We start from the raw sequence: 27,836 nt of genomic DNA on the forward strand, positions 1-27,836 counted from the left end.
TCGGTACAGCCCTCGTTAGGACGGTCTCTTCCGACCCTGCCACTGCCCGGCCCTCCCTCGGCTCTGCACCCCCAAGCCGCCTGGGACCCCTCACCATCTCCAGGACCTCCAGGAGCCAGGTGCCTGACCCCTCTTCAAAGGCCCTGGCACCGCCTGCCCCCGGGCCCAGCTCGTCCCGCGTTCCTGTGTGCACACCAACCAAGCACTGCTGGCTACCCCCGATTCCTCATCGGCCACCCTGGGCCCTCCCCCACCCCCAGGCCGGAGACCAGGCATTCATCCGGATTACTGGCCCAACTCCGTTACCCAAAGCTGCGGGCGGCTGCTGCCCTCTGCCCAGCCTGCTAAACCCCATCTCCAGGGCAGACTGCCAGGCAAGCCCCCCTTCCACCCCAGGCTTCCACTCCACAGCCCTCGCTGCTGGACTCGGGCTGACCCACTGCCCCTTCCAGGGCCAGGCTCTGGGCTGACTGCCCGAGTCCCCCAACCTTTGTCCAGACAGAGGGATCCGACACCCCTCGCGGTGGGACCCGGATATCCAGTACCTAGCTGGCCTTCTCCCTCCCCCCCACCCCAGCCCCAGCCTCCAGCCCGAGGCCCTGGGTGGGGAGCGCCCAGAGGGAGGGGAAGAGAAAATATCTGACTTCAGGTTCAAAGAGGCTTGGGAGGGACGGGGGGAGGGGCAGGACAATGGCCTTGGCTGGACAATCCAGGTCCCCAGAGGGGGCAGCTCTAACCCTAAACAAGTGCTCAACCCTTGAATGGGCCTGGATGGCTCCCCTGCGGACAGCTTCCTGCCACCCCCCAGCCCCAGTCCCCTCACACGGAAAACCCCTCAGAGCGACTAAAAGAGCTGCGGGAACTCACCCCAAACCCCCTCCAAGCCTGAGCCTCAGACAGGCCCCTGCTGGGGCCAGGTATCCTGCCCCTTCCTCTGGAGGCGCAGGCGGCAAGGCTGCCATCCACCCCACCCCCTCCGGGCCCTGGAGGCTCTTTGTTGGGTGGGGGGCTTGGCGGACAGATGCAGGGAGGGGTGCAGGACGCCGGCCCCAGCGCACCCTCAGGGTGTTTCTGCGGGTCCTCAGGGCTGGCTGCCGGCCCAGAGCGTGGCCCTCGGGCGGCGTCGGACACGGGTATGAAGTTTGTCTGTCTGCTCTCAAAACTTGGCCTAAACGGAGGCCCCAGGAAGCCAGGGGGCTCCCTTCAGCTTGCTAGGCCAGCAGCACCGGAGCCTGGACACCTTCGGGCACTGCACCTCGGCCGCGTCGGCGATGCCGGCTGGGTCCGCGGCCGGCGCGGCGCCTGCCTTCGGGGGGCCGGGCCGGCGGGCCGTCCTGGCTGGCCGCCGTCTTCGCCTCGGCGGTGCCCTGAGGTGCGTGAGCCTGTCCGCCCTCGGAGCCGGTATCGCACAGGTCCTGCTGCTGTGCCATCTTAAGTACTTTCTGGACAACGATTCATGCTTTTCAACTCCTTCCGGAGGCCCGGAGCTGCACTCACTTCGAAGCCACCAACTGCCCAGAGGGTGGATGTAAGGGCCAGTGCGGGTGGAGAAACTGCTTGGAGCAGGAGGAGCCCCTCCCCAGCCATCTCCCATCCCCAAGGCAGAGCCCTCACAGCACCTAGGCCTGCGCAGCTGTCTCCGGAGACGCCTCGGGGAGGGGCAGGGAAGGCCTGGGCTCACCCGCCCTCCACACCCAGGCCCTCAGACCACCACCCCTGGCCAGGCCAGAGGTCCCGCTGCCCCGTCTTCCCAGCGCTCCCCAAACACCTCCCCGGTTACCCCTCCTGTTTGGTATGTTTCCGGCCTGGGCGCCGGCCATGCCAGAGAGAGCCAGAGGGGGCAGGTCCCTAGGTCCTGGGTCCCCGATGGCTTGTGGCCTGACATCTGAGTGGGGTCAGCCCTGTGCTGCCTGGTTCTGGCTGGAGCCCTAGCCGGCCTCCGGCAACGGCAACGCTCCCAGGGGACGGGCTGAGACACGCCCGCTCCCGCCCAGCCTCCCGGGCCTGCGGGGTAGGCGCTGCCGGTGCGGGCCTTCCTGCTCAGATTTTCCACTAAAACCAGTGTGGGCTGGCTCGCACACTCGCCACATACACTTCACTGCAGAAGGACCAGCGAGGGCAGCTGAGCCGTGACGGGCAGGGCTGCCGTCAGCCGCCCCCCTGAGGGGGCAAGTGGGTGCTACTTGGATGAGAAAACCAACTGAATGTCCTAACTGGTGTGGCTCAGTGGATAGACTGCACATGTGTCAAACACAAGGCCCGCGGGCCAAATCCATCCCGCCAGGCCTTGCAATGTGGCCCGCACCACGCTGTCATCACTGCACTCCGCTGCATTTCCATCACAATGACAGTTTATGACTGTTCAGTAAACCATTCGGCCCGCGATTTAGGCTGGATTTTAGATTTTGGCCCCTTCTCTGATTGAGTTCGACACCCCTAGGATAGAGCATTGGCCCGAGAACTGAAAGGTCCCAGGTTCGATTCCAGTCAAGGGCATGTACCTTGGTTGCAGGCACATCCCCAGTAGGAGGTGTGCAGGAGGCAGCTGAAAAATATTTCTCTCCCATCGATGTTTCTAACTATCTCTCTCCCTTCCTCTCTGTACAAAATCAATAAAATATATACATTTTTAAAAACAACTGATGGGGCTCAGAGAGGGACTAGCAGAGACTTGCTCTAGCAGGCAGCAAACCACTGTCTGCCTTCTGGGTTCCGTTAGGTGAAGGCAGAAGAAAGGGAAAGAATGGAGGGCTGAGGAGAGCAGATTCAGGCTGTGGCCCAACAAGACTCATTTGTGAACCCCAAGAAGTTATCCTGGGAGATATTTTTTTTTATATATTTTATTGATTTTTTTACGGAGAGGAAGAGAGAAAGATAAGAGAGCTAGAAATGTCGATGAGAAACATTGACCAGCTGCCTCTTGCACACCCCCTACCGTGGATGTGCCCACAACCAACGTACATGCCCCTGACCGGAATCGAACCTGGGACCTTTCACTCAGCAGACCGAAGCTCTATCCACTGAGCCAAACCGGTTTCGGCAAATTTTATGAATAATAGGAGCCTGTGACCATCTGCTGAATGCAGCTTCCACCTGTGCCTCCAGGTTTATGTTCTGTTTTGTGTTAATCCTCACCTGAGGGTATTTTTTTCCATTTATTTTTAGCAGGAGAGGAAAGGTGGGGTTAGAGACAGAGAAACATCGCGATTGTGAGAGAAACATTGATTGGTCACCTCCTGCACGTGCCCTGACCAGGACCAGGGATTGAGCCGCAACTGAGGTATGTGCCCTTGACTGGAATCGAACTTGAAACCCTTCAGTGGATGGGCTGCCGGTCTAACCCGCTAGAGCTGTGCCTCACTTTTACACCCTCTGGTCAATCACTGCAGGGAACCCTGGGACCTGCCCCGTCCAATCAGAACTGCATGAATTATATCCTCATTTGCATCTACACCAACCAATCAGATTGCCCAATTTGGAAACCTCATTTACCTAAACGGACCCAAATGGGCACTGTGGGCAGGAAAATTCCATACAAAAGGTGACTTTCCCTTTGTCTTGATGGAACCATTATATGCTGCCATCTGAATCTGTTTCTTGGAGTTGCAGTGTTTTTTTTCCCCCCCACAAATATTCAATAAATGACTTCATTCCTTATCACAGTCTAAAACTAAGTTTGGTTGACAAAGGTTTGCCCACTTTGGTTGATTATCTCCCTTTATTCAATTTACACATATTCCACTGCTCCAGCCAGTCAGCCATCCTCTTCACAGTAGCTGACCCTCTGGTCTCTCCCAGGAGTCTGCAAACGAAGTCTTCTTTTCCCAAATCCAGACACTCTTACCTCAGATAGTGAGCCAGCTATTTCTCTTCCTGGAAAGTCTGGCTCAAGTTTGGTTAAGATAAGTCTGAGGAGCTTGGGAGGCCAGTTTTGATTTGGGTTTCCATGCCTGGGTGCTTACAAGAAACATTTCAGCCAAAACCAGTTTGGCTCAGTGGATAGAGCGTCTGCCTGTGGCCTGAAAGGTCCCAGGTTCGATTCCAGTCCAGGGCATGTACCTTGGTTGCGGGCACATCCCCAGTAGGGGGTGTGCAAGAGGCAGCTGATTGATGATTCTCTCTCATCGATGTTTCTAACTCTCTATCCCTCTCTCTTCCTCTCTATAAAAAAATCAATAAAAATATATATATTAAAAAAAAAAAAGAAACATTTCAGGAGGTAAAACTTCTCATGGAAAACAGGGATGTGTTGTAAAGGAGACCACCCAGGCCAAAGGCTAGACACCAACAGGAATACTAACCTACACCCTCTCCCTCCTCCCCTTTTCCATCCACTGCTCTCTACGTTGCACTCGGGGCCTCACCCTCCCGGAGAGGGACACCAGATGGTCCCTAAGGTCCCTTCAGCTCTACAATTCTGAGCATACCTGCTGCCCTGCCCTTTTCCCACTTCTTCCAGGACTCTGCAGAAGCCGGAGCCCACAGTGGATCCAGGCAGGGGTTGCTTAGAATGGGGAGACTCAGACAGAACAGCCAGTCCCCCCTCCCCTGCCTTTCCCTGGGCCATTCTGGCTGCTCACAAGGTCGGCCTGCTGCTGCACCGACAGGAGGTCCTCTGAGCATGTCGAAGGGCATCTCCTGGACCCAGGCTCAAAGCAGCCCCACCCTCCTGGGTGCAGTGGCTGAGATCCAGGGCACTAGGAGGCCTAGCCCTGAACTAAATGGCTTGACTATGCCGGACGGGAAGTCATGGGCCCCAAGTGTTGGTTCCCCTCCAGGGCCTTTGCAGAGTCACATGCACTGAGGCGCTAGCAGGACAGGGAGGAGCCCTGAAGACAAACTGCATGACCCCAGGCACAGCGGCTCCCCCCGCCCCCCGCCCCCAGCCACTCCCTGCATTCCGGAGCCCTGTGGTGTAAGCCCTGGGTCCGACCTTGAGCGGCACGTGGAGAGGGCTGACCAGGTATGTGTGACAGAGGGAGCACCATGGCTGGGCTGTCAGCGACAGAGCTGAACGCACAGGGACACAGGAAGTGCGATGGCGTTTGAGGGGCTGTCCCGTCCTTCAGCCCTTCCCCCTTCCCCACCCCTGTTCCCAGGAGGGTAGCCTTAGCTCTTGGTCACAAAGGGCTGCTCCTCTCCCTTCTCATCTGCAGCCGCCCCAGCAGCTCTGGTTCCCCAGCAACGCCCAGACCAAAGGCCTGGAGTGTGCCTGGAATGCCGAAGCCCCAGAACTGCCTAGTCCCAGGCCAGCCAGCGTGGCCTCCCCAGCCCCACTCCCGCCAGTCCGAAACGCCTGGCAGCCCCTCCTGCAGCTGGCACTCGCTCTCCACAGCACACCTCTGCTGCCACATGCCCAGCAGCCCTCTATCCGGAGCCCCAGTGGCCCTGCTGCGTTCCCAGCATGCATCGCTCATGGCACAGTTATGGCACTGAGCTGACCCACCACACCAGGCCCTCCTGAAGGCAGGGCCCCCGTCCTGTGCCCAGCACAGCGCCCTGGGTGATGTGAAGGTCACCAGTGGCTACATTGCCGTAGCAAATGTAACTGACCCTCTCTGGGCCTCTCCTCCTCTGGGATGGCAGCAATAATGGTCCCTCCTTCACAAGGAAAGGCCAAAATGAGAGAGTGCATGCCAGTGCTAATGCAAAACCTGCCACTAAGAATCCAAAACTGGCAGCTGCTCTTGCAATGTTTATGACTGGTAATAGCACTGTGAACAGCTAGTACTAGACCCTCAGATGTTTGCTAGATGGAAAGGAAATGCAGGTTAGAAATACTCTCAGCGCCAAAACCGGTTTGGCTCTGGATAGAGTATTGGCCTGTGGACTGAAAGGTACTAGGTTCGATTCCGGTCAAGGGAATGTACCTTGGTTGCAGGCACATCCCCAGTAGGGGGTGTGCAAGAGGCAGCTGATCAGTGTTTCTAACTCTCTATCACTCTCTCTTCCTCTCTGTAAAAAAAAATAAATAAAATATATTAATTAAAAAAAAAAACCTGTGTAAAAAAAAAAAAAAAAGAAAAAGAAAGAAAGAAAGAAATACTCTCAGCTTAGGCCCTAACCTGTTTGGCTCAGTAGATAAAGTGTCGGCCTGTGGACTCAAGGGTCCCAGGTTCGATTCCGGTCAAGGGCATGTACCGTGGTTGTGGGCACATCCCCAGTAGGGGGTGTGCAGGAGGCAGCTGGTAGATGATTCTCTCTCATTGATGTTTCTAACTCTTTATCCCTCTCCCTTCCTCTCTGTAAAAATTCAATAAAATATATTTTTTTAAAAGAAAGAAAATAAAAAGAAATACTCTCAGTTTGGGACGCTGACCAGGTTTCCAGGGTTGCTATACCTGTGTGTGGGGGCATGGGGGAGGCAGCTGAGTTAGAAGGTGGCCAGTTATTTCCCAGGCGCTGGATTTGAAAAGTTAAATATAACTTTTTTCCCCACCACAGCGACTCTCTAGCCCTGTTTCCTGCCTGGGGAAGGGTGGGAATCATATAGTTATGTCCCACCCTTTCCAGTAGCCAATGACAATATCCAGTCCTGGCACCACTGGGTACATAATAGGGTCTGGAGTCAGGGACGAAGTCTGCCAGATGAGGCCTAGCCCTCATTGTCAGTGGAAAGTGTGCGTCTAGAGCGCCACCTCGGGGCTGGCAGTGAACCTAAGACATACTCCTTGCACAATGCGTGCACAGGCCTATGTCTTGAGGACCACGCTGAGCCCTGGCCTGGCCTCCCTTCCCCACTCCCACTAGTGATGGGCCTTAGGGTGACGACAAGGTGCCAGGCTCTGATTCTCCCAAGCTCCTGGGTCCGGGGCGGGGACCAGGGACCACTTGCCTTCCTTGCAGCAGCGCAGGAAAGGCTGGTCATTTAAGCAGCCTGGAATTCCCATGGGGCTACCCAAGACTGGAAAGAGCAAAGGAGTCTCAGCACTGAGGATGGGCTGCTGAGGGGGACGGTGTGGGAAAGGGTCATCGCTGGTAGGTTTCAATGCTCAGGGCTGGTCCCACAGGCTCCCCTGAGGTGAGGCTTTCAGGGCATCACATGGGGTGCAGCAGTGAAGAGTGGTCTGAGGGAAGGGGCGTGGACTGAGGGAGAGGGTGTGGTCTGAGGGAAGGGGCGTGGACTGAGAGGGTGTGGTCTGAGGGGGCGTGGACTGAGGGAGAGGGTGTGGTCTGAGGGAGGGGGAGTGTCTGAGGGAGGGGGAGTGTCTGAGGGAGGGGGAGTGTCTGAGGGAGGGGGAGTGTTCTGAGGGAGGGGAGTGGTCTGAGGGAGGAAGTGTTCTGAAGGAGGGGGAGTGTCTGAGGGAGGGGAGTGGTCTGAGGGAGGGGAGTGTCTGAGGGAGGGGGAGTGTTCTGAGGGGGGGAGTGTCTGAGGGAGGGGAGTGTTCTGAGGGAGGGGGAGTAGTCTGAGGGAGGGGGAGTGTCTGAAGGAGGGGGAGTGTCTGAGGGGGGGGAGTGTCTGAGGGAGGGGAGTGTCTGAAGGAGGGGGAGTGTTCTGAGGGAGGGGAGTGTCTGAAGGAGGGGGAGTGTCTGAGGGAGGGGGAGTGTCTGAGGGAGGGGAGTGGTCTGAGGGAGGGGAGTGTCTGAGGGAGGGGGAGTGTTCTGAAGGAGGGGGAGTGTCTGAGGGAGGGGAGTGTTCTGAGTGAGGGGGAGTAGTCTGAGGGAGGGGGAGTGTCTGAAGGAGGGGGAGTGTCTGAGGGAGGGAAGTGTCTGAGGGTGGGGAGTGTCTGAAGGAGGGGGAGTGTTCTGAGGGGGGGAGTGTCTGAGGGAGGGGAGTGTCTGAGGGAGGGGGAGTGTTCTGAGGGGGGAAGTGTCTGAGGGAGGGGAGTGTTCTGAGGGAGGGGAGTGTTCTGAGGGGGGGAGTGTCTGAGGGAGGGGAGTGTTCTGAGTGAGGGGGAGTAGTCTGAGGGAGGGGGAGTGTCTGAAGGAGGGGGAGTGTCTGAGGGGGGGAAGTGTCTGAGGGCGGGGAGTGTCTGAAGGAGGGGGAGTGTTCTGAGGGGGGGGAGTGTCTGAGGGAGGGGAGTGTCTGAGGGAGGGGGAGTGTTCTGAGGAAGGGGAGTGTCTGAGGGAGGGGGAGTGTTCTGAAGGAGGGGGAGTGTCTGAGGGAGGGAAGTGTCTGAGGGAGGGGGAGTGTTCTGAAGGAGGGGGAGTGTCTGAGGGGGGGAGTGTCTGAGGGAGGGGAGTGTTCTGAGGGAGGGGGAGTGTCTGAAGGAGGGGGAGTGTCTGAGGGAGGGGAGTGTCTGAGGGAGGGGAGTGTCTGAAGGAGGGGGAGTGTTCTGAGGGAGGGGAGTGTCTGAGGGAGGGGAGTGTCTGAAGGAGGGGGAGTGTTCTGAGGGAGGTGAGTGTCTGAAGGAGGGGGAGTGTCTGAAGGAGGGGGAGTGTTCTGAGGGGGGAGTGTCTGAGGGAGGGGAGTGTCTGAGGGAGGGGGAGTGTCTGAGGGAGGGGAGTGGTCTGAGGGAGGGGGAGTGTCTGAGGGAGGGGAGTGGTCTGAGGGAGGGGAGTGTTCTGAGGGAGGGGGGGTGTCTGAAGGAGGGGGAGTGTCTGAGGGAGGGGAGTGGTCTGAGGGAGGGGAGTGTCTGAGGGAGGGGGGGTGTTCTGAAGGAGGGGGAGTGTTCTGAAGGAGGGGGAGTGTCTTAGGGAGGGGAGTGTCTGAGGGAGGGGGAGTGTCTGTGGGAGGGGGAGTGTCTGAGGGAGGGGGAGTGGTCTGTGGGGGGGAGTGTCTGAGGGAGGGGGAGTGTTCTGGGGGGGGGGAGTGTCTGAGGGAGTGGAGTGTCTGAGGGAGGGGGAGTGTTCTGAGGGAGGGGAGTGTCTGAGGGAGGGGGAGTGTTCTGAAGGAGGGGGAGTGTCTGAGGGAGGGAAGTGTCTGAGGGGGGGGAGTGTCTGAGGGAGGGGAGTGTCTGAGGGAGGGGGCATTGGTCTGAGGGAGGGGAGTGGTCTGAGGGAGGGGGAGTGTCTGAGGGAGGGGGAGTGTCTGAGAGAGAGGGCATTGGTCTGAGGGAGAGGGAGTGGTCTGAGGGAGGGGGAGTGTCTGAGGGAGGAGGAGTGTCTGAGGGAGGGGGAGTAGTCTGAGGGAGGGGGAGTGTCTGAGGGAGGGGGAGTGTCTGAGGGAGGGGGAGTAGTCTGAGGGAGGGGGAGTGTCTGAGGGAGGGGAGTGTTCTGAGGGGGAGGGGAGTGTTCTGAGGGAGAGGGCAGTGGTCTGAGGGAGAGGCAGTGGTCTGAGGGAGGGGGAGTGCTCTGAGGGGTGGGAGTTTTCTGAGGGGGTGGGAGTGGTCTAAGGGAGTGGGGAAGGGGGTGGGAGTGAACTCGGGAAGGGAACTCTTGCCTCCCTTCAGGATCTCATCCAGGCCCATGGTTTTAGAGCAATGACTGCCAAGCTCTAAATCACATGTGTCAAACACAAGGCCCGCGGGCCAAATCCGTCCCGCCAGGCCTTGCAATGTGGCCCGCACCTCGCTGTCATCACTGCACTCCGCTGTGTTTCCATCACAATGACAGTTTATGACTGTTCAGTAAACCATTCGGCCCGCGATTTAGGCTGGATTTTAGATTTTGGCCCCTTCTCTGATTGAGTTCGACACCCCTACTCTAAATTCCTGCTCTTGGCACGGCGCATCCAAACAGCTGCGGGACACCTTGCCCCAAGTTCCAAACCAAGCGCACCCTGAACCCCCACCGCGGAACCCCCTGCCCCTCCCTTTGGCCTGGGAGTTGTCTCCCCAGATCCACCAGATTGCTCAGTCAAGAGCGGCTGTGTGACGCAGAAGCACCTGATGCCACAGCGGGCAGGAGGCTGAACTAAAGGCTCCCAGACCAAATTACCATCAAATCTCATGGTGTATTCAGCAAATGTATGACACAGTGGCGGGAAGCTAGCCTGTTTAGGGCCAGGCTTAGGCCTCGGGCACTGTCCCTCAAACTAAGGCTGCTCAGTGGGGAGTCCTCCGACTCTCCTGGCTTTAGTGCCTACTGGGAGCTTGCTCCCTTCCCGCCCAGGGCACGTTCCTGCCACGTCTGGCAGCCGCCCAGGGCCCCCTCTCACCACTGCAGCGCACAGCAGTCCGCCACCCACCCCAGGGCCTTTCTGTAGCAGAACTGGCTCCGCCCAGCAGGGAGCGCCTCCTGCGTCTCCCGCCCGCCCGGATCTGGCCTTCCTGCCACCACAGCCAGCCTTTCCAGCTGGCCTCCTTCCTCCTGTCCAGACCGCGACAGTGTCCTCGGCGCCAGTGACTCACCTGGAAGCGTGGCTGCTTGCACACACCCTGCTGCTCCTCCCAGGCTCCCTGTGAGCTTGGGGTGACGTCCCGGCTCCTTGGCAGCTAAAGGCCCCCCGAAAGCTGGCTTCTCCAGCTCAGGTCCCCACTCCCTGCCTTCACCCCTCTGGGGCGGACTGTCTGCACTCCTCGGTTCCCCTGCTGCTGCATGCCATGTCTGCCTGGACTGTGCCCCTTCCTGCTCCATAGGCAGCCACCTTAGGCCTTTCCCGCCTCAGACCTCCCCCCGCTGCTGCACCCCATTTCAGAGGCGGGTGGGCTGACTGCACTCCCTCAGGAGCCACCCTTTCTAGTTCAAAGTTCATTCCTCAGTCTCCCTGCGTTAGTCCCCTCCACCCAGCAGGGAAACCCTCCCCTGAACACCAGCTGGAGGGGGGGGGGGGCCAAGAGCCTAAGTATCACCTAGGCCCTTTCCTCTCCAGAGCCCGACCTGGGAGGTTTGGGTGGGGCCCAAGAATCTAGGTTTTTGTTTGTTATTGATTTCAGAGAGAGGGAGGAAGAGGGAGACAAACAACAATAATGACTATAAAATGAGGAAGTAATGTCAATCTTAGAGGATTAGGGGACTGCTCCTCCCCCCAAGCACCTAGTACGTATTTTAAAACATTTTTTAAAATACATCTCACCTATAAATAGCAAGAACCTACAGGCAAAAATACTCTACCCAGCAAAGCTATCACTCAGAATCGAAGGCCAGATAAAGAGCTCCACTAATAAAAAAAAGCTAAAGGAGTTCATCACAGCCAAACCAGAATTATATGAATTGCTGAAAGGGGTTCTTTTAGGAAGAGGAAGAAGATATAGATAAAAATTATGATCAACAAATATGTAGCTGTCAACAAGTGAAACTAAAACCCAAGGGAATTAAAAAACCTGGTGAACAATATTAACTGGTGAATATAATAGAATCAGAGGTATGGAAGGGGAGTGGACTGACGATTCTCGGGGGAAAAGGGGAGTGGGGGGTGCGGGAAGAGACTGAACAAAACCTGTGCACCTATGGATGAGGACAATGGGGGGTGGGGAAAGGACAGAGGGTGGGGTGGGAACCTGGTGAAGGGGAGCAATGGGGGGGGGGGGGGAATGAGGAACAGGGAGAAGAACCAAAATGGCTGTCTAGGTAAGCACCTAAGCTGCCACCTCACACAACAATTAAAAAAAAACAACAACTAAAATCAGAACGGACTTCATACAAAACCACAGGGAAGCTGGCGGAGTGGAAAATCTACAACTAGAAAGAAGGAGAGAGGCTCACAGATTGGACTGGGAGCCGCAAACTGCTGAGGTAGGGAGACGCTCCTGCGCAGAGAGAAAGCGCGGCCGAATGCCTGGCTGGCGGGAGGGGAGGAACTCCCGGTTTCGGCTATCATTGGCTTCTTTTCCAGAAATGTCTTCCTCTAGACGCACCACTCCTTCCCCAAACAAGCTCCTGGAATAAACTGTCCTCTCCTTCCTTAGCAACGCCCCTGCCCCCCTCACACACTTTTTTTGTTTAAAGAATTAAATTTTAAAAAATATTTTATTGAGCCAAAACTGGTTTGGCTCAGTGGATAGAGCGTCCGTCTGTGGACTGAAAGGTCCCAGGTTCGATTCCAATCAAGGGCATGGACATTGGTTTCGGGCACATCCCCGGTAGGGGGTGTGCACGAGGCAGCTGGTCGATATTTCTCTCTCATCAATGTTTCTAACCCTCTATCCCTCTCCCTTCCTCTCTGTAAAAAAATCAATAAAATATATTTAAAAGCAATATTTTATTGATTTCAGAGAGGAAAGGAGAGGGAGAGATAGAAACATCAGTGAGAGAGAATCATTGATTGGCTGCCTCCTACATGACCGCTACCAGGAACTAGCCAGCACCCGGGCCTGTGCCCTGACTAGGAATAGAACCATGACCGCCTAGTTCATAGGTCCATGCTCCACCACTGAGCCACGCCAGCCAGCCCCCCCCCTTCACTTTTAATTAACGAGATATTTTACCTGATTTTTCCCTAATAAAAAAGTAACATCAACTATCTCAGAACAATGTTATGAAGTGATAGGGCCCCCACCCCTTCTTCCTAGCATTATCAGCTTGGCAAAACAAAATACTTTTGTTTTATATATATATATATATACACCGTGTTTCCCCGAAAATAAGACACCCTCCGAAAATAAGACCTACTTATTTCCTTCTGAGTGAAATATAAGGCATCCCCCAAAAAATAAGGTCCTCCTAGGCTAAACATGAGAGATTTGGTCCACTGATTCTGAAAGAAATGGAGTCACAAGAAATTCACCAGGAAATTCAAAAATTGGATTGTTATGATGATGTTCCAAAAGATGATGACATGATTGTCATTGAATAAATGAGTAAATTCTTGATACTGTAGGATTCACAGTTTGTGTGGTTTGTGTTGACAACTACCATACTACCGTACCGTATACAGGTAATAAATTTCCTTTATTTTCATTTAACAATAAATGCGTACTGTATTCTTCTTCAATGGAAAAATAAGGCATCCCCTGAAAATAAGACCTAGTGCATCTTTGGGAGCAAAAATTAATATGACACTGTCTTATTTTGGGGGAAACAGGGTATATATAGTTTATTGATTTTTACAGGGAGGAAGGGAGAAGGATAGAGTTAGAAACACTGATGAGAAATCTACTGCGAGATGTGCCCGCAACCAAGGTACATGCCCTTGACCAGAATCCAACCCAACCCTGGGACCCTTGAGTCCGCCGGCAGACGCTCTATCCACTGAGCCAAACCGGTTAGGGCATCTCCCAGGAACTTTCCATGAATATAGTAACGTGCTTTTTTTTATAATATATTTTTATTGATTTTGTAGAGGAAGGGAGAGAGATAGTTAGAAACATCCATGAGAGTCATCGATCAGCTGCCTCTTGCACATCCCCTACTGGGGATACGCCCGCAACCAAGGTACATGCCCTTGACCGGAATCAAACCCGGGACCCTTCGGTCCCCAAGCCGACGCTCTATCCATTGAGCTGAAGCGGTGTCAGCAGTAACGTGCTTTTTATTTTATTTACTTTATTTTATTTAGTAACGTGCTTTTTAAACAGCTACTGCTGTAGCTCACTCAGACAATGTCTCATCACCTCTTGCTAATGCCTCCACCTCAGCAAGACGTCGACCTGCCCAGTCCAGACTCCAGCCTAGTGCCCTGTCTCCGCAGCTGAGCTCGGACTTCTCCGCTCGCCCTGGGCCTGGAAGCTCACGCTTCTCCTGGCCTCTCCTAGGCCGCAGGGCCTGAGCAGCCCAGTGGGTTTCCCAGAGACTTCCCGGCCCACCCTCGGCTCCTTTTCCGGCGCTGCCCGAGGAGCCCACTCCCCTCTCCTCTCCCCCCAACGCACACCACAGCCCACGGATCTCTCCCCACACCACTTGGACCACCCGCCTGCCAGCCCGGGGTCCTTCCTTGAGGCCCCCCCCCCCCCCTGCTGCCTTCAAACCCAGCTTCCTGGCCTGGCGCCAGTGGGAAAGGGGACCTGCCTGCCTAGGATTTGGAACCAGGAAGGCTAGACAAAGTAACATCCTGCCCAGCCAGTGTGGCTCAGTGGTTGAGCTGACCCATGAGCCAGGAGGTCATGGTTGGATCTGGGGCTGGTTAGAAACACTGATGTTTTGCCAAAACCGGTTTGGCTCAGAGGTAGAGCGACGGTCTGCGGACTGAAAGGTCCCGGGTTGTTTCCGGTCAAGGGCATGTACATTGGTTGCGGGCACATCCCCAGTAGGGGGTGTGCAAGAGGCAGCTGGTGGATGTTTCTCATCGACGTTTCTAGCTCTCTATCCCTCTCTCCTCTTCTCTGTAAAAAAGCAATAATTAAAAACAAAAAACAAAAAACACAACACTGATGTTTCTAATGCTCTCTCCCTCACCCTCTTTGAAATCAGTAATATATATGCCGGTGCCCTCATCCGCCACCCTCACCTCCTTCTGAACGCCGAGGCGGAACTCCTGGTGCAGTCAGCGCTCACTACTGAGCAGCCCCGCCGGACCCAGGAATCTAACAAGAACCTCATCGGAAATTCTTCTGAGATGCCAATCCTGGAGGGTTAGGGGACTGCCCCTCTCCCCACGCACCTAGTGGCCACCCCAGCCCGGGCCCACTCTGCGGGCAGCACTGGGGCATGAGACGGCCCGCCCGGCTCGCTGCGGCGCAGGCTGCCCCCGGCGGTGAGGTCTCGGCCCTCGCGCCGAGCAGGAGCAGGAGCAGGAGCAGCGCGGGGCGCCGGAGGTGACTCGGTATCGGTTTTCTCCGCTCGGGCCACGGGCGGGGCTGGGGGCCTGGGACCTGCTGGGGAGGCAGCCAGCATCAGAGGAAACAGGCCCTCGCGCGGCCTCCCGCTGGGCTCCGGGAGCGGCCACCGGGGGCTCCGGAGGGTGCTACACCGTCCGGCGCCCGCGCCCCGCACCGTCAGCCCCGGCGGTGGGGCTGAGCATCCTCTCGCAGCGGGGCTGGGGGCGAAAGACCACCGGGAAGGCGGGGGGGCTCCGCACCCCGGCCTCCCGCGCCCCGCACTCACTGGCCGAGCTTCCGACCAGCCGCCCGCGAGCGCAGAAGCGCGAGAGGCGGGGGCGCCCCACGCACGTCACAGTCCAGCTCCGCGCCTGCGCCGTCCCGCCCTGCGCCGACCAGAGGGGCTCCCATTGGGAGCGGCGGCCTGAGAGGCGGGACTTCCTCCTTCCCTGGGATCTCATTGGACACTGTCTAGTCGGACAGGAATTCAGACGCAGCCTCACAATTAAATGGTGTGTCTAAAAATGTTTTTAAGTAATTTCCGACTTCTGACGGACCCCAACATCCATTTTCACCATAGAATAATTTGGGGGTGCATCAGAAGTTGTTTCTGTTTTGTGTTTTAAAAGTTGTGGTAAAAAGAAAAAAAGTTGTGGTAAAATAGCCCGCTGACGTGGCTCTGGTTGAGCGCCGACCTGTGACCCTGGGGGTTGGATTCCCGGTCTGGGCCCCGGCGCGAGCTGCAGGCTCCATCCCTAGTGTGGGCGTGCAAAAGCAGTCGATTCTCTCATCATTGATGTTTCTCTCCCTCCCTCCCTCTCTCACATCAAAACAGATGTATGCTTTCTAAAACTTGTGGGAAATACATAGAACATAAAACCATTTTAACCATTTTTAAGTGTACCACCCAGTGGTATTAAGTACATTCACATTATACAACCATCACAAACTTAAACAAATATACACACACACACACACACACACACACTATATATATATATATATATATATATTTTTTTTTTTTCTTTTTTTTTTTTTCTTTTTACAGGGGAAGGGAGAGAGACAGAGAGAAACAGTGATGAGCTGCCTCCTTCAGACCCCCCACTGGGGATGTGCCCACAACCAAGGTACTTGCCCTTGACTGGAATCAAACCTGGGACCTTTAAGTCCACAGGCCAACACTCTATCCACTGAGTGAAACTTCTTTAAAAATCTTTATTGTTGAGCGTATTACAGATGTCCCCCTTTTTCCACCCAGGCAGAAACTGGGTGGAAAAAGGGGGACATCTGTAATACTCTCTGCCTATATCCAGTAATACTACTGCCTATATCCACAAGTAAGATCTTTGGTTAATATCTTCCCACCCACCTCCCCTCTTCCCTCTGAGATTAGTCAGTTTGTTCCATGCTTCCACGCTTCTGATTCTATTTTACTCACCAGTTTATTTTGTTCATTAGATTTCTTAATTGTTTATATATTATTTACTTTAAAATATATTCTTACTAGAGGCTCAGCGCACAAGTTCTACCAATTAGGTTGGGCCTGTCAGGAGGAGATGGTGGGAGGTTGGCTGGCCAGCCCACCCCAATCAAGGCCCAATCAAGACAGGGCTGGCTGGGAGGAGGGGCCATGTCCAATTGGTCACAGGCCCTAACCCCCATTGCAATAGGGGGTCCATTGGGGGTGGGGACAGCCATGGGGAGGGGCAGGGAGGGTGTACTGGCTGGCCCCGCCCCCAAATGGGATTGGGGGGCCGATCAGCAGCAAGCGGCCTGGGGAAGGGGTCATGGGTGGTTGGCTGGTTGGCTCTGACCCTGATCAGAGTGGGGGGCTGATCCGGGGCAGAGCTGGTGGTGGGGAGGGGCCACAGGCCAATTGGGGTGGTGGGGGCCTATAAGGGGCAGGCTGGCCAAGGGGGAGGAGCTGTGGCCGGCCCCCCCTCATCAGCCTGTTCACTAGCTGCAGTGGGTGTCATAGTGACTGGTTGTTACTGCGCTCTGGTTACTGGCTTTTTATATATATAGATTGATTTCAGACAGAAAGGGGGAGGGAGAGAGAAACAGAAACATCAATGATGAGAGAGAATCATTGATCGGCTGCCTCCTGCACACCCCCTAATGGGGATCGAGCCCAAACCCCAGGCATGTGCCTTGCCTGGAAAGCTTTCTTTTGACTATGGAACAATTTCACTTCCATGCTACCCTGCTCTGGCCTAGCCAGATCCCACAAGGAAGGGAGGCCCATCGGTGTACATGTGGAATGCCTGTGCATATAGCACATAGTGGGAGAGTGGCGGCAGAGTGGGGAGGGGCATCTTGGTCTTGGGAGGCTGGGGTCCAGGCACTCGAGGGCCTTGGCCAGGTGGCCTTCGAGAGCCTGAGGCACAGGATACTGAGGGAGAGGGGTCACCAAGCACCTCCTGATGGACCCAGGGAGCAGTGCAAAGGAAAACACTGCACTTAGCCTCTCCCTTTTCAGGCTTGGGTCCCAGGCCAGGGAGAGCGGGAGGCTGCCTACAGTAACCACTCGGGACCTTATTGGTGGGAGCAGAACTGGAGTTAAGACCTAAGGATCTCATTGCTCCCCACCTGCCTCGGCTCATCTGACTAGCAAAGAAGTGGAAAGGGCCCTCTGCCCCTCGGCTGCCTCCTGCTCAGTGGGCGCCCGCGCACAGGGGCGTCTGTGGCGGGGGAGGAGGGGAAGGCCTCGTGCTGGGCGCCCTGTTGGGTTTGAGCCATGGGGCAGAAAGGATCCTCGGTCCTCAGTCCTTGCATTCCTGGCTCACACCCATCCTAGGCCCATGAGAGGACAAAAGGGGGCCTGCTGGTGCCCAGACCCTGACCTGAGGGCTAGCAGGAAACAATTCCAGCCTGCCCTCTTCCCTCCCACCGCCCTTCTCTCCTGTGCCTCAGGCCCACCTTGGCTCCTCAGCACTCCGCCTAAAGCTCCTAAAGGTCCATCCTGCTCCCAGTGAGAAATGTGGGGGAGGGGAAGTAGGAGGGGTGTGCCCATTCTCTGTGCATAGAAATAGCCCCACCTCCCTGCAGCCAGCCCCAGCCTCAACCCCACCCCGCACCAGGAAGGGGAGCCAGATGAGCCAGGCAGTGTGCTCACAGGAAGTGGGTAGATCTGGGGTGTTGTTCTTGCTCCTCCCCTGGAGGAAAGAGGAAGGTTGTGGTCCAACTCCCTCCCCACCTCCCCTGGCTCAGGCTTTCTTAGGCGAGAGGAGAGCCTATTCGGTGAGCTCTTCCTCCCAGGCCTGAGGGCGCTGCCCGAGGATCCGTTAGCTGGGTGGCCAGCTCACCTTCTCAGCTCTTCAGAACAAGGTTCTGTCAGCCACCACGGGGAGCAGGCCAGGACGGTTAGAGCAGCGTTTTTCAACCGGCACTAGTGTGCCGCGAGATGTTGCCTGGTGTGCCGTAGGTGCAGACAAGAATTTTATAATTTTTCACTATTTTGTTTACTTAATATTTCATAATAAAGTAATTATAAAATACTTTCTTTGTGTTTATTTGATTCCTATTCAAGAGAATTACTTTATATATAGTCAATATAGGCACAGAGTTAAATTTTTTAACATTTTCTAATGGTGGTGTGCCTCGTGATTTTTTTCATGAAACAAGTGTGCCTTTGCCCAAAAAAGGTTGAAAAACACTGGGTTAGAGGTCTCAGAGGTCTCGTCGTAGGACAGGGCGTCTGTCCAGCCCCCTGTGGCTCTCAAGGAGGCTAGCTAGGACACCTGGGTTGTTTCCGTGTGTTCCTATTGGAGTAATGCTGACGTGAACACAGTACTGTCCATATGTCTTTCCAAGTAAGTGTTTGCAAACCTGGGGGAGATGCCCAGAACAGGGATAATGAGGCATCAGTAGCTCTGTTCTTACTTTCTCGGTCCAACGCTCCTTTGGCCCTAACCTCCCCCTCTCACCCATCGGCTCCTTGACCGGTGGCCTCACTCCCTACACCAAGTATTGAGAATCCTCCTTATGCCACTTGGTCAGCTCTGGCTTTCCTGGCGCAGGCCTCTCCCCACACTCGGCCTCCCGTGCTGAGGGCCAACCCTAAGCCTCTGCATGGGGACTGCCCCACGGTGCACCCAGCCTGCCTGGCTTGGGCGTGTGAGTTGTTTCCCTTGCTGTCCTCCCACTTTCTAGCCCTAAACTACCCTGGGCACAGCGCCTCCCTGAGACGCCTCCACCTGCCTGTCCCCGGGGACACTGGCAGGTCCATCGGCTCTTCACCTGGGCCCAGGCTGACACCACCTCCCAGGGGGACTTGTCCGCCCTAAACCCCTTAGGCCACAGCACAGCCCCTGGCGCCCTCGCCTTCCTGCCACCCCCTCCCTCCCACCCTGCCCTGAGGACCCTCCGCCACAGGCAGCAGCCTCTTCCCGTTCCTCCACCACCGCCTCTGCACTGCAGCCCTCTGGCCATGATCCCTCCCATCCCAGATTCTTCACACACACCCCACCCCTTCACCGTGATCTCCTTGCCCCAGCTGGCAAGCTCTCCTTTCCTCCTGCTGCAGCCTCAGGGGCCCTGTCCCCAGGCTCCCTCTGTGGCACCCGTCCCCATGTTGGGTCATCTCATCCCATCTCCCATTCCTCCCTTCCCCTCTCCTACTTCCCGCCCTGAGAAAAGTGTGGGGAGGAGGCGTGGGGGGCACAGGTGTGCCAGCCTCTCAATCAGTTCCTTTATATGCTACTAGTGGCCCGGTGCATCAATTCATGCACATTGAAAGGAAATTAATTAGAAGGTGGCTGGTGGGGCAGCCTGGGAGAGATGGGTGGGACACACCCTGGAGCCAAACTCCCAGGGTCCCTCCTAGGCCAGCCACACCTGGGGTAGCATCGTGGCTCCAAAGGCAGCTGTGGAGTGAGGGGGTCCCTCTGGCAGGTGGAATCCCTCAGCTTGGTCTGCGGGGATCAGGCTGAAACCAGCTCTCCGACATCACCCGAGGGGTCCCGGAGTGCGAGAGGGCACTCTGCAAAGTTGCTATCATGCAGGGTGTGGAACACAAACACACGTGTGCAGTAACCAGATTCGGGCACACCTGCCCCAGAAACGACATAACCCATGGCCGAAGGTGGAATCCAGCGGCCCGGGGAGGAAGCCGGCTCCCTCCTCTCTGGTTTCTGGTGCGTCACCTGAGCCATCTGCCAAGTCACTTCAGCTCCTGTGTTGAGCGTCTGCCCCCTGGTGGTCAGTGCACAGACAGTGGGAAGGACACTTAGCACCTTAGCCTTTTATATATAGATTTCAGACAGGAAAGGAGAGGGAGGTAAGATAGAAGAATCAATGATGAGAATCATTAATCTGCTGCCTCCTACAGGCCCCCCACTGAGGACCAAGCCTGTAACATGGGCATGTGCCCTGACCAGGAATCGAACCCTGACCTCCTGGTTCATAAGTTGATGCTCAACCACTGAGCCACACCAGTTGGGCCTAAGCAGAGGTTCTTTACACTAATAAGAGAAAGATGGAAATTGACCATACCCCCATGACACCCATCAGCCAATCAGGAGTGGTTATGCAAATTAACCCAACAAAGATGGTGGGCTAATTTGCATATGCAGGCATGGAGCAAAGACTGAAGGCTCTGGCCTGAGTGAAGACTGAAGAGGCAGGGCTTCTCCGTTGTGGCCGGAGTGAAGGCCTGGGTGCTGGGTGCCAGAGGAAACCAGTGCCAGCAGCCAGGGGAAGGAAGGCCTATTGCACGAATGTTCATGCAACAGGCCTCCAGTGTGTGTGTGTGTGTGTATACACACTTTTTTTAACTTCAGAGAGGAAGGAAAAGGGGGAGGGATAGAAACATCGATGAGAGAGAATCATTGACTGGCTGCTTCCTATATGCCCCATACTGGGGATTGCGCCTGTAACTCAGGCATGTAACCAAGGGCTTGACGGGAATGGAACCCAGAACCCTTCAGTTTGTAGGTTGATGCTCCAACTACTGAGCCAAACTGGCTAGGGCTAAGCAGAGGGTTTTTTTCTTATTTTATTGATTTTTTAAAAATCTATCTTTATTCATATTATTACAAAGGTTCCTCATTTCTTCCCCCCTCCACCAGGTTCCCACCCCCCATAGTCCTCATCCATAGGTGCACAGTTTATGTTCAGTCTCTTCCTCCCTCCCTTTCCCCGAGAACAGTCAGTCCACTCCCCTCCCATATCGCCGACTCTACTACAATGAACAGCTATTATTGTTCACCAGGTTTTTCAATCTCCTTTGTTGTTGTTGTTTTTAATTAATAAACTTTTACACTTCTAATAAATTTTAAAATCTAATATGTTTTATTGATTTTTTACAGAGAGGAAGGGAGAGAGACAGAGTTAGAAACATCGATGAGAGAGAGTCATTGATCAGCTGCCTCTTGCACACCCCTCTTGCACACCCCCTACCGGGGACATGCCCACAACCTAGGTACATGCCCTTGACTGGAATCAAACCCAGGACCTTTCAGTCCCCAAGCTGACGCTCTATCCATTGAGCCAAACCGGTTTCTGGCTAAAATCTAATAATTTTAAACCTTGTTTTTTTTCTGCCCTGGGAATTGAGAGCAAACTTGTTTACATGTAAACTTGCCCTTAGGCTATCAAAAGGTGTAGCCATTCAAGTGTAAATGGACACATTGTTTAAACATAGCTGCTGGTTGGAATTGGATTACCTGTTCTGGGTGGGAAGGGCTTGTCATTCCCTTTCTCCATTAAAATTAAGGTGTTAGCTTTAAAACCTCTTTTTGGCAAGAGACCTTAAACTTTCAGAACTTTAAATTTTTCAGATAGTAAATCAGTTACTTAGCATTTTCTCAAATCAATAATATCTCCACATGCCCAAGGATACACTTCACACAAAAGACATTTCCAAATAGATCAAACAACCTCATCCAGGCCCCACACAAGGCACTCACAGATCAACACCCCAGCACCATACTAACTCAACACATCCAGATCTAAGCCTTCATCACTTGATTCAGCAGACCCTCAAGTTCCCCCCAAAGTTTCCAGCCATGTCTGAGAGGCAGCCCTGGGGCGGAGGCAGGTGAGGAACCAGCTGCTCCGGGCCCAGCTGCTCCCGACCTGGCTGCTCCGGGCCCGGCCACTCCGGACCTGAATGTTCCTGGACTGGCCATCCTGGGCCTGGCTGCCTCTGACTCAGGCCTGGCTGCCACTGCCCCAGGTCTGACAGCTCCGGGTCTGGCTGCCACTGCCTTGTGCCTGGCCACTCTAGGCCTGGCCGCCGCCGTTCCACCATTCTGTCCTTTTTTTGTTTTGTTTTTTTTTTAAACGCATTTATGTTGCAATGTTGGCTGCTGAATTGAGTTCTGACTTAGTCTTTGATTTTTAAAGATCTTCTTTGTATTCTTTCTTAAGTAATTTTACTATCTTTTGCTCTCCCTTGATTTCTTTGCATTGAAAACTTCTTCGGTTTCTTCCTCCTTGTCCTGGAAGCTCAGCAGGTTGGCCTGCGGCACCCCTTTGTTCTCCACGGGCTCCTGCACTGCTTCAGCCTGTTGCCGGGGTCGGCGCTGCCCAGGAAGCAGCCCCCGGCCTCGGCTCCGTGGCCCGAGCTCAGAGGTCGAAGGCCCAGGGGCACCCCCCTCCCCCGGGGGCCCCGTCGCCCGGCTCCTTGCTGGCACCCGGCTGGCCAGTGTCCTGCAGGGGCTCCTGCTCCTCATCATGTTCCTCCCAGTTTGGAGCTTTTTTCTCCTTCCCGCTAGGGGAGTCTAGCATCAGAGTCAACAGACTGTCCTCTGCGAGCAATGTGCGCGACTCCGGGGGCCCTGCTTTTTGCCACTCCCCTGGGATTCCGCCTCACAGCCCCGTCTCCCCTGCCTGAGCCTGGGTCCCCAGGGTCTGGCCCATAACTGGGGCTCAGCGCTGCTGGTTCCGGGGTTCAGCCCAGGCTGGGGCTTTTATTTCCTTCCTGCTAGGGAACGCCAGGCAGGCCCCCAGCCCTCTCCTCCTCTCCGGCTGCGACCTCTCCGCGCGCATGCGTGCGGGCGCGCAGCATGTCTCCGTACCTTAGGCTTTTTTCAGCTCCTCTGATTTTCCTTCTGGTTTTCTCTTTCCTTCTTGTTGTAGAATTTTCTGTCAGTCAACTACCTGTAGCTCTGGGCGATGTCCACTCTACATTTTAGTTGTATTCCATTGAAATTGTTGTGTGCTGCTGCGGTTAGATGTCTACCCGAGCAGCCATCTTGGATCCTCCCTCTGATTTTTATTTTATTTTTTTATAGATAAGGGAACTGCAGTGTAGAAATTGCTCAGGAAGTGTAGGCCTGGGGGAGAATATCTCAGGGAGTTCGGGCCTTGGGTGTGTGTGTGTGATTATCTCAGTGAGTGCAGGCCCAGAGGCGGGGGGTGAGGGGGGGATATTTCACAAAGGGCGGGCCTGGGGGGCAGGTGTATGAATATCTCGGGGAGTGTGTGCCTGGGGGCAGGTATATGAATATCTTGGGGAGTGCGGGCCTGGGGGGGATAGATCAGGGAGTGAGGGGGATAGATGGGGGGGGGGGGGGGATAGCTGATCGATGTGAGGGCCTGGGGGGGGATAGATCAGGGGGCAGGTGTATGAATATCTCGGGGAGTGCGGGCCTGGGGTGGGGGGTAGATCAGGGAGTGAGGGCCTGGGGGGGTATAGATCAGGGAGTGCAGGCCTTAGAAACATCGATCAGCTATCTCCTTCTAGAGATGTGCCCGCAAGCAAGGTGCATGCCCTTGACCAGAATGGAACCTGGGACCCTTCAGTCCACAGGTCTATCTACTTCTTGAGGCAGGAAGTTGGGGCCTGAGCATATCTTTCATCACTCAGTCCTCACAAGGCACATGCCTCAGGCTGTAGAAGAAAATAATCATGAACAAATACAAGTCAGTCCCTGTAACTGGTGACATTCTCCAAAGTCTACTTCATGCTCAAAACGTCCCAGAGAAACTCCATTACCCAGAGCCCCCGCTGCCCACCCCCTCCCCACACCAGGTCTCACCTTTAGAAGCCTTGAGAGACACATCAGAGCCCAGGGAACTGTCACTGTCTGGGGTAGAACAAGACAGGATGTGGTCAGAGCCCCCAAGACAGGAGACTGCCACGGGCTCCCGTCTGCATTGTCAGAGGCCTCAGGGGTCACCCCTCCATACTCACTGGCAGCCTGCGCGTAGCTCCCTCCTTTTCCACCTGCGGGAAGCAAACACCCTGTGAGACCAGGGAGGAGGCAGGGCCTTGAGGTCCTAAAGGAAGCCCTAGTCCTGGGCCCAGAGAAGTTTCCAGAACCATGGCAGGATCAGGAAACCTGAGGAAAGTACATGTGGGGACTGGACCAACTGCCCTCCTGGTCTGCCCTCCGCAGGGACCGCCCTCGGACCTGGCCTCCATCAGTAGCATCACCAGGTGATGAGTCTGTGCCTCACTCTCACAGGGGCCTGAGAGTTAGTGAGCAAACACGGCCCACATGGGCCAGCACAGTGGGGGGCTGGTGCTTCCCATGATGAAGTGGGACACACGTCTTGCTGGGCTTGAACCCCCAGTGGGACAGACACTCAGACCCCACCCCTGCCCACCTGAGCGCCTCCTCCCCCACATCACAGCTCCAGCCACAGCTCCCAGCAGGACCAGGCCCCCAGCGATGCCCAGGATGATGAAGATGAAGGTCTGAGGAGGCGGCTCTGGAAGGAGAAGGGAAGGGAGGGTGAGGGCCCTGACCCCAGGCCTCAGCCCCACCCCACTGAGGTCCCCCAGAGCCCCGCTGCCCTGAGAGGAGGCTTTGTGCCCACGGCCCTCCTCACCCCATCTCAGGGTCAGGGGCTCGGGCAGCCCCTCGTGCTGCACATGGCACGTGTATCTGTGCTCCTCTCCAGGGGGCACCCCCACGGCCGCCCACTTCTGGAAGGTGCCGTCCCCCGCAGGCCGGGTCTCCACCATCTCCATGTCCTGGGTCTGGTCCTCCCCGTCACGCTGCCAGGTCAGGCTGATGTCCGCAGGGTAGAAGCCCAGCGCCCAGCACCTCAGGGTGACCTCATGGGCAGAGACGGGGTGGTGGCTCACGTGTGCCTTTGGAGGGTCTGAGGGAAGGGTGAGGATATTCAGGAACTTGGCATCGATCATGGGCCATTCCAGCTGTGCCCACGTGACCATCCTTGGACAGGACCCCTGTGGCAGGGGAAGGAGCACACAGCCACACACCAGGCTGGACTGAGGCAGCAGGTAGGACCTCCCAGGCTTCAGAAAGCTCTAGAATCAGACAGATACAGCCCAGGGCAGGAGGCGGGCCTCTGAGGGAAGAAAAGGGATTTCTGGTCCTGACCTGGGAGGAGGCCACGTGACTCAGAAAAGCCGAAGTCAGACCTCGGACCCAGTGGGCGAGGGATAGCGAGCAAGGCCTGGGAGAGAGGGTCCCTGTGGGTCCCAGAGCCACCGCAGGCCCATGGGAGCCTGATCGATTATTTCAGGGGTGGTCCCAGCTCCTTTCCCGAAGAGAAAGCTGGGGGCACTCTGCTACCGGGGCTTCGGTCTCTCCACGCAAGGAGGGCCTTATTTTGAGGCTGACCTCATTCCCCCCCACCTCCCCTTCGCAGGCCCAGCGCTTGCCCCTGGCACCTGTGCGCAGCAGAATGTCCTTCCCTTTCTCCAGGTATTTGCGGAGCCAATCCATGCACACCCTCTCCAGGTAGTTCCTCTGCACCTCCGCCTCATCCACGTCCTCGTATCTTTGCCGGGAATACTGAGCCGCCGCGCTGGCCGCGGTCCAGGAGCTCAGGTCCTCGTTCAGGTAGATGTAGTCGGCGCCGTCGTAAGCGAACTGGTCATAACCGCGCAGGAAGCGCCTGTCCGGCCCCATTTCGCAGCCGTACATCCACTGGAACGTGTGAGACCCTGGCCCCGCCCCCGCGGTCAGCCGCGCCTCCAGCCCCGCCCCGCCCCCGCGGTCAGCCCCGCCCCGCCCCCGCGGTCAGCCCCGCCCCTCGCCCCAGCTCCGCTCCCCCGCCCCGCCCCGCCCCGCGGGGATTAAACGTAAACTGAAAGAGAAGTCAAAACAGTTCCCGGAAGGCTCCTCCCCTGGGGCTGGGGGAGGAGCGGGAGGGGGAGGGACCAGCGGGGGAGCTCCACCCGGACTCTCCGAGGGGATGGGGGGGCTCCGCGGCTCACCGTCCGAGCTCTGGTTGTAGTATTCCCGCAGGTTCCTCATGTTCGCACGGAAAGCCTGTGCGGTTTCCTTGATGTTCCAGGTCTCCACGTCCCAATAGCGCGGGTCCTCCTGCTCCACCCACGGCTCCCGCATCCACGGCTCCCGCGGCTCCATCCTCCGGTTCGCGGAGTCGCTGTCAAACCTCACAAACTGCGTGTCGTCCACGTAGCCCACGGCGATGAAGCGGGGCTCCACGCGGCCGGGCCGGGACACCGCCGTGTAGAAATATCTCAGGGAGTGCGGGCCTGGGGGGGAGGGGATAGCTCAGGGAGTGCGGGCCTGGGGGGGGAGGGGATAGCTCAGGGAGTGCGGGCCTGGGGGGGGGAGGGGATAGCTCAGGGAGTGCGGGCCTGGGGGGGAGGGGATAGCTCAGGAGTGCGGGCCTGGGGGGAGGGGAGAGCTCAGGGAGTGGGGCCTGGGGGGGGAATAGCTCAGGGAGTGGGGGCCTGGGGGGAGAATAGCTCAGGGAGTGGGGGTCTGGGGGGGGGATAGCTCAGGGAGTGGGGCCTGGGGGGGGAATAGCTCAGGGAGTGGGGGCCTGGGGGGAGAATAGCTCAGGGAGTGGGGGTCTGGGGGGGGAATAGCTCAGGGAGTGGGGTCTGGGGGGAGGAATAGCTCAGGGAGTGCGGGCCTTGGGGGGGAATAGCTCAGGGAGTGGGGCCTGGGGGGGGAATAGCTCAGGGAGTGCGGGCCTTGGGGGGGAATAGCTCAAGGAGTGCGGGCCTGGGGGGGGAATAGCTCAGGGAGTGGGGGTCTGGGGGGGGAATAGCTCAGGGAGTGCGGGCCTTGGGGGGTAATAGCTCAGGGAGTGCGGGCCTTGGGGGGGAATAGCTCAGGGAGTGGGGCCTGGGGGGGAAATAGCTCAGGGAGTGGGGCCTGGGGGGGGGAATAGCTCAGGGAGTGGGGCCTGGGGGGGAAATAGCTCAGGGAGTGGGGCCTGGGGGGGAAATAGCTCAGGGAGTGGGGCCTGGGGGGGGAATAGCTCAGGGAGTGGGGCCTGGGGGGGGAATAGCTCAGGGAGTGGGGACCTGGGGGGGGGAATAGCTCAAGGAGTGCGGGCCTGGGGGGGAATAGCTCAGGGAGTGCGGGCCTGGGGGGGTGAATAGCTCAGGGAGTGGGGGCCTGGGGGGGGGGGGAATAGCTCAGGGAGTGTGGGCCTGGGGAGGGTGAATAGCTCAGGGAGTGGGGGTCTGGGGGGGAATAGCTCAGGGAGTGGGGGTCTGGGGGGGGGAATAGCTCAGGGAGTGGGGGCCGGGGGGGGGAATAGCTCAGGGGGTGGGGGCCTGGGGGGGGGGAATAGCTCAGGGAGTGGGGGCCTGCGGGGGAATAGCTCAGGGAGTGGGGCCTGGGGGGGGAATAGCTCAGGGAGTGGGGCCTGGGGGGGGGGGGAATAGCTCAGGGAGGGGGGCCTGGGGGGGGAATAGCTCAGGGAGTGGGGCCTGGGGGGGAATAGCTCAGGGAGTGGGGCCTGGGGGGGGAATAGCTCAGGGAGTGGGGGCCTGGGGGGGGGGAATAGCTCAGGGAGTGGGGGCCTGGGGGGGGAATAGCTCAGGGAGTGGGGGTCTGGGGGGGGAATAGCTCAGGGAGTGGGGGCCTGCGGGGGAATAGCTCAGGGAGTGGGGGCCTGCGGGGGAATAGCTCAGGGAGTGGGGGCCTGGGGAGGGTGAATAGCTCAGGGAGTGGGGGTCTGGGGGGCGAATAGCTCAGGGAGTGGGGGTCTGGGGGGGGGAATAGCTCAGGGAGTGGGGGCCTGGGGGGGGAATAGCTCAGGGAGTGGGGGCCTGCGGGGGAATAGCTCAGGGAGTGGGGGCCTGGGGGGGGGTGTGAATAGCTCAGGAAGTGGGGGTCTGGGGGGGGGGATACTCAGGGAGTGCGGTCCTAGGCATGGGGTGGGGGTGGGGGGGAGTGGCAAGAAAGGGGCGGGGCGGGGCGGCGGCAGGAGGGGCGCCTTAGCCCGGTCCCAGCCGAGTCCCCGCGCCTCCTGGCAGAGGCGGCTCCCTCCCACCCGCACTCACCGGCCCAGGCCTCCATCAGGAGCAGCAGGAGGAGGGTTGGGGGCCTCTGGACCCGCATTCTCCGGGGGGTGGGGGGAGGCGGAGGGAGACTCCGTGGCACGGCGGCGGTGGGTTCGGAAAGTGGA

At 57.1% G+C, this 27,836-nt stretch overlaps 1 protein-coding gene across 10 annotated transcripts; it reads right to left on the reverse strand.

Annotated features, from left to right (window-relative positions):
* On the reverse strand, nucleotides 1-27,836 carry LOC118716976 (class I histocompatibility antigen, Gogo-C*0203 alpha chain). Of its 10 annotated transcripts, none has more exons than XM_045580409.1 (8): nucleotides 27,712-27,826; nucleotides 25,657-25,941; nucleotides 25,108-25,383; nucleotides 24,297-24,572; nucleotides 24,072-24,176; nucleotides 23,656-23,688; nucleotides 23,501-23,596; nucleotides 23,144-23,352 (listed from the first exon to the last, which is right to left on the reverse strand). In XM_045580409.1, exons 1-8 carry the CDS (start codon nucleotides 27,767-27,769, stop codon nucleotides 23,348-23,350), a joined length of 1,134 nt encoding a protein of 377 aa, XP_045436365.1. In that variant the 5' UTR covers nucleotides 27,770-27,826; the 3' UTR covers nucleotides 23,144-23,347. The 10 variants fall into 10 exon arrangements, with proteins under 10 accessions (XP_045436369.1, XP_045436370.1, XP_045436366.1 ...); XM_036434509.2 differs by having other exon boundaries at nucleotides 23,145-23,352; nucleotides 23,501-23,544; nucleotides 23,652-23,688; nucleotides 27,712-27,825; XM_036434510.2 differs by having other exon boundaries at nucleotides 23,146-23,352; nucleotides 23,501-23,548; nucleotides 27,712-27,825.

The sequence above is a fragment of the Pipistrellus kuhlii genome, unplaced genomic scaffold (assembly GCF_014108245.1).
Source record: "Pipistrellus kuhlii isolate mPipKuh1 unplaced genomic scaffold, mPipKuh1.p scaffold_m20_p_125, whole genome shotgun sequence".
Taxonomy (NCBI): Eukaryota; Metazoa; Chordata; class Mammalia; order Chiroptera; family Vespertilionidae; genus Pipistrellus; species Pipistrellus kuhlii.

Bases quoted from the DNA above. Each gene is read 5' to 3' on its own strand.
- LOC118716976 (XM_045580409.1), bottom strand. From the start codon at position 27,769: ATGCGGGTCCAGAGGCCCCCAACCCTCCTCCTGCTGCTCCTGATGGAG. The intron at 24,573-25,107 runs GTGCCAGGGGCA...CCCTTCCCTCAG, and splicing joins GGACATTCTGCTGCGCACAG to ACCCTCCAAAGGCACACGTG. The intron at 24,177-24,296 runs GTGAGGAGGGCC...TTCTCCTTCCAG, and splicing joins GCCCCTGACCCTGAGATGGG to AGCCGCCTCCTCAGACCTTC.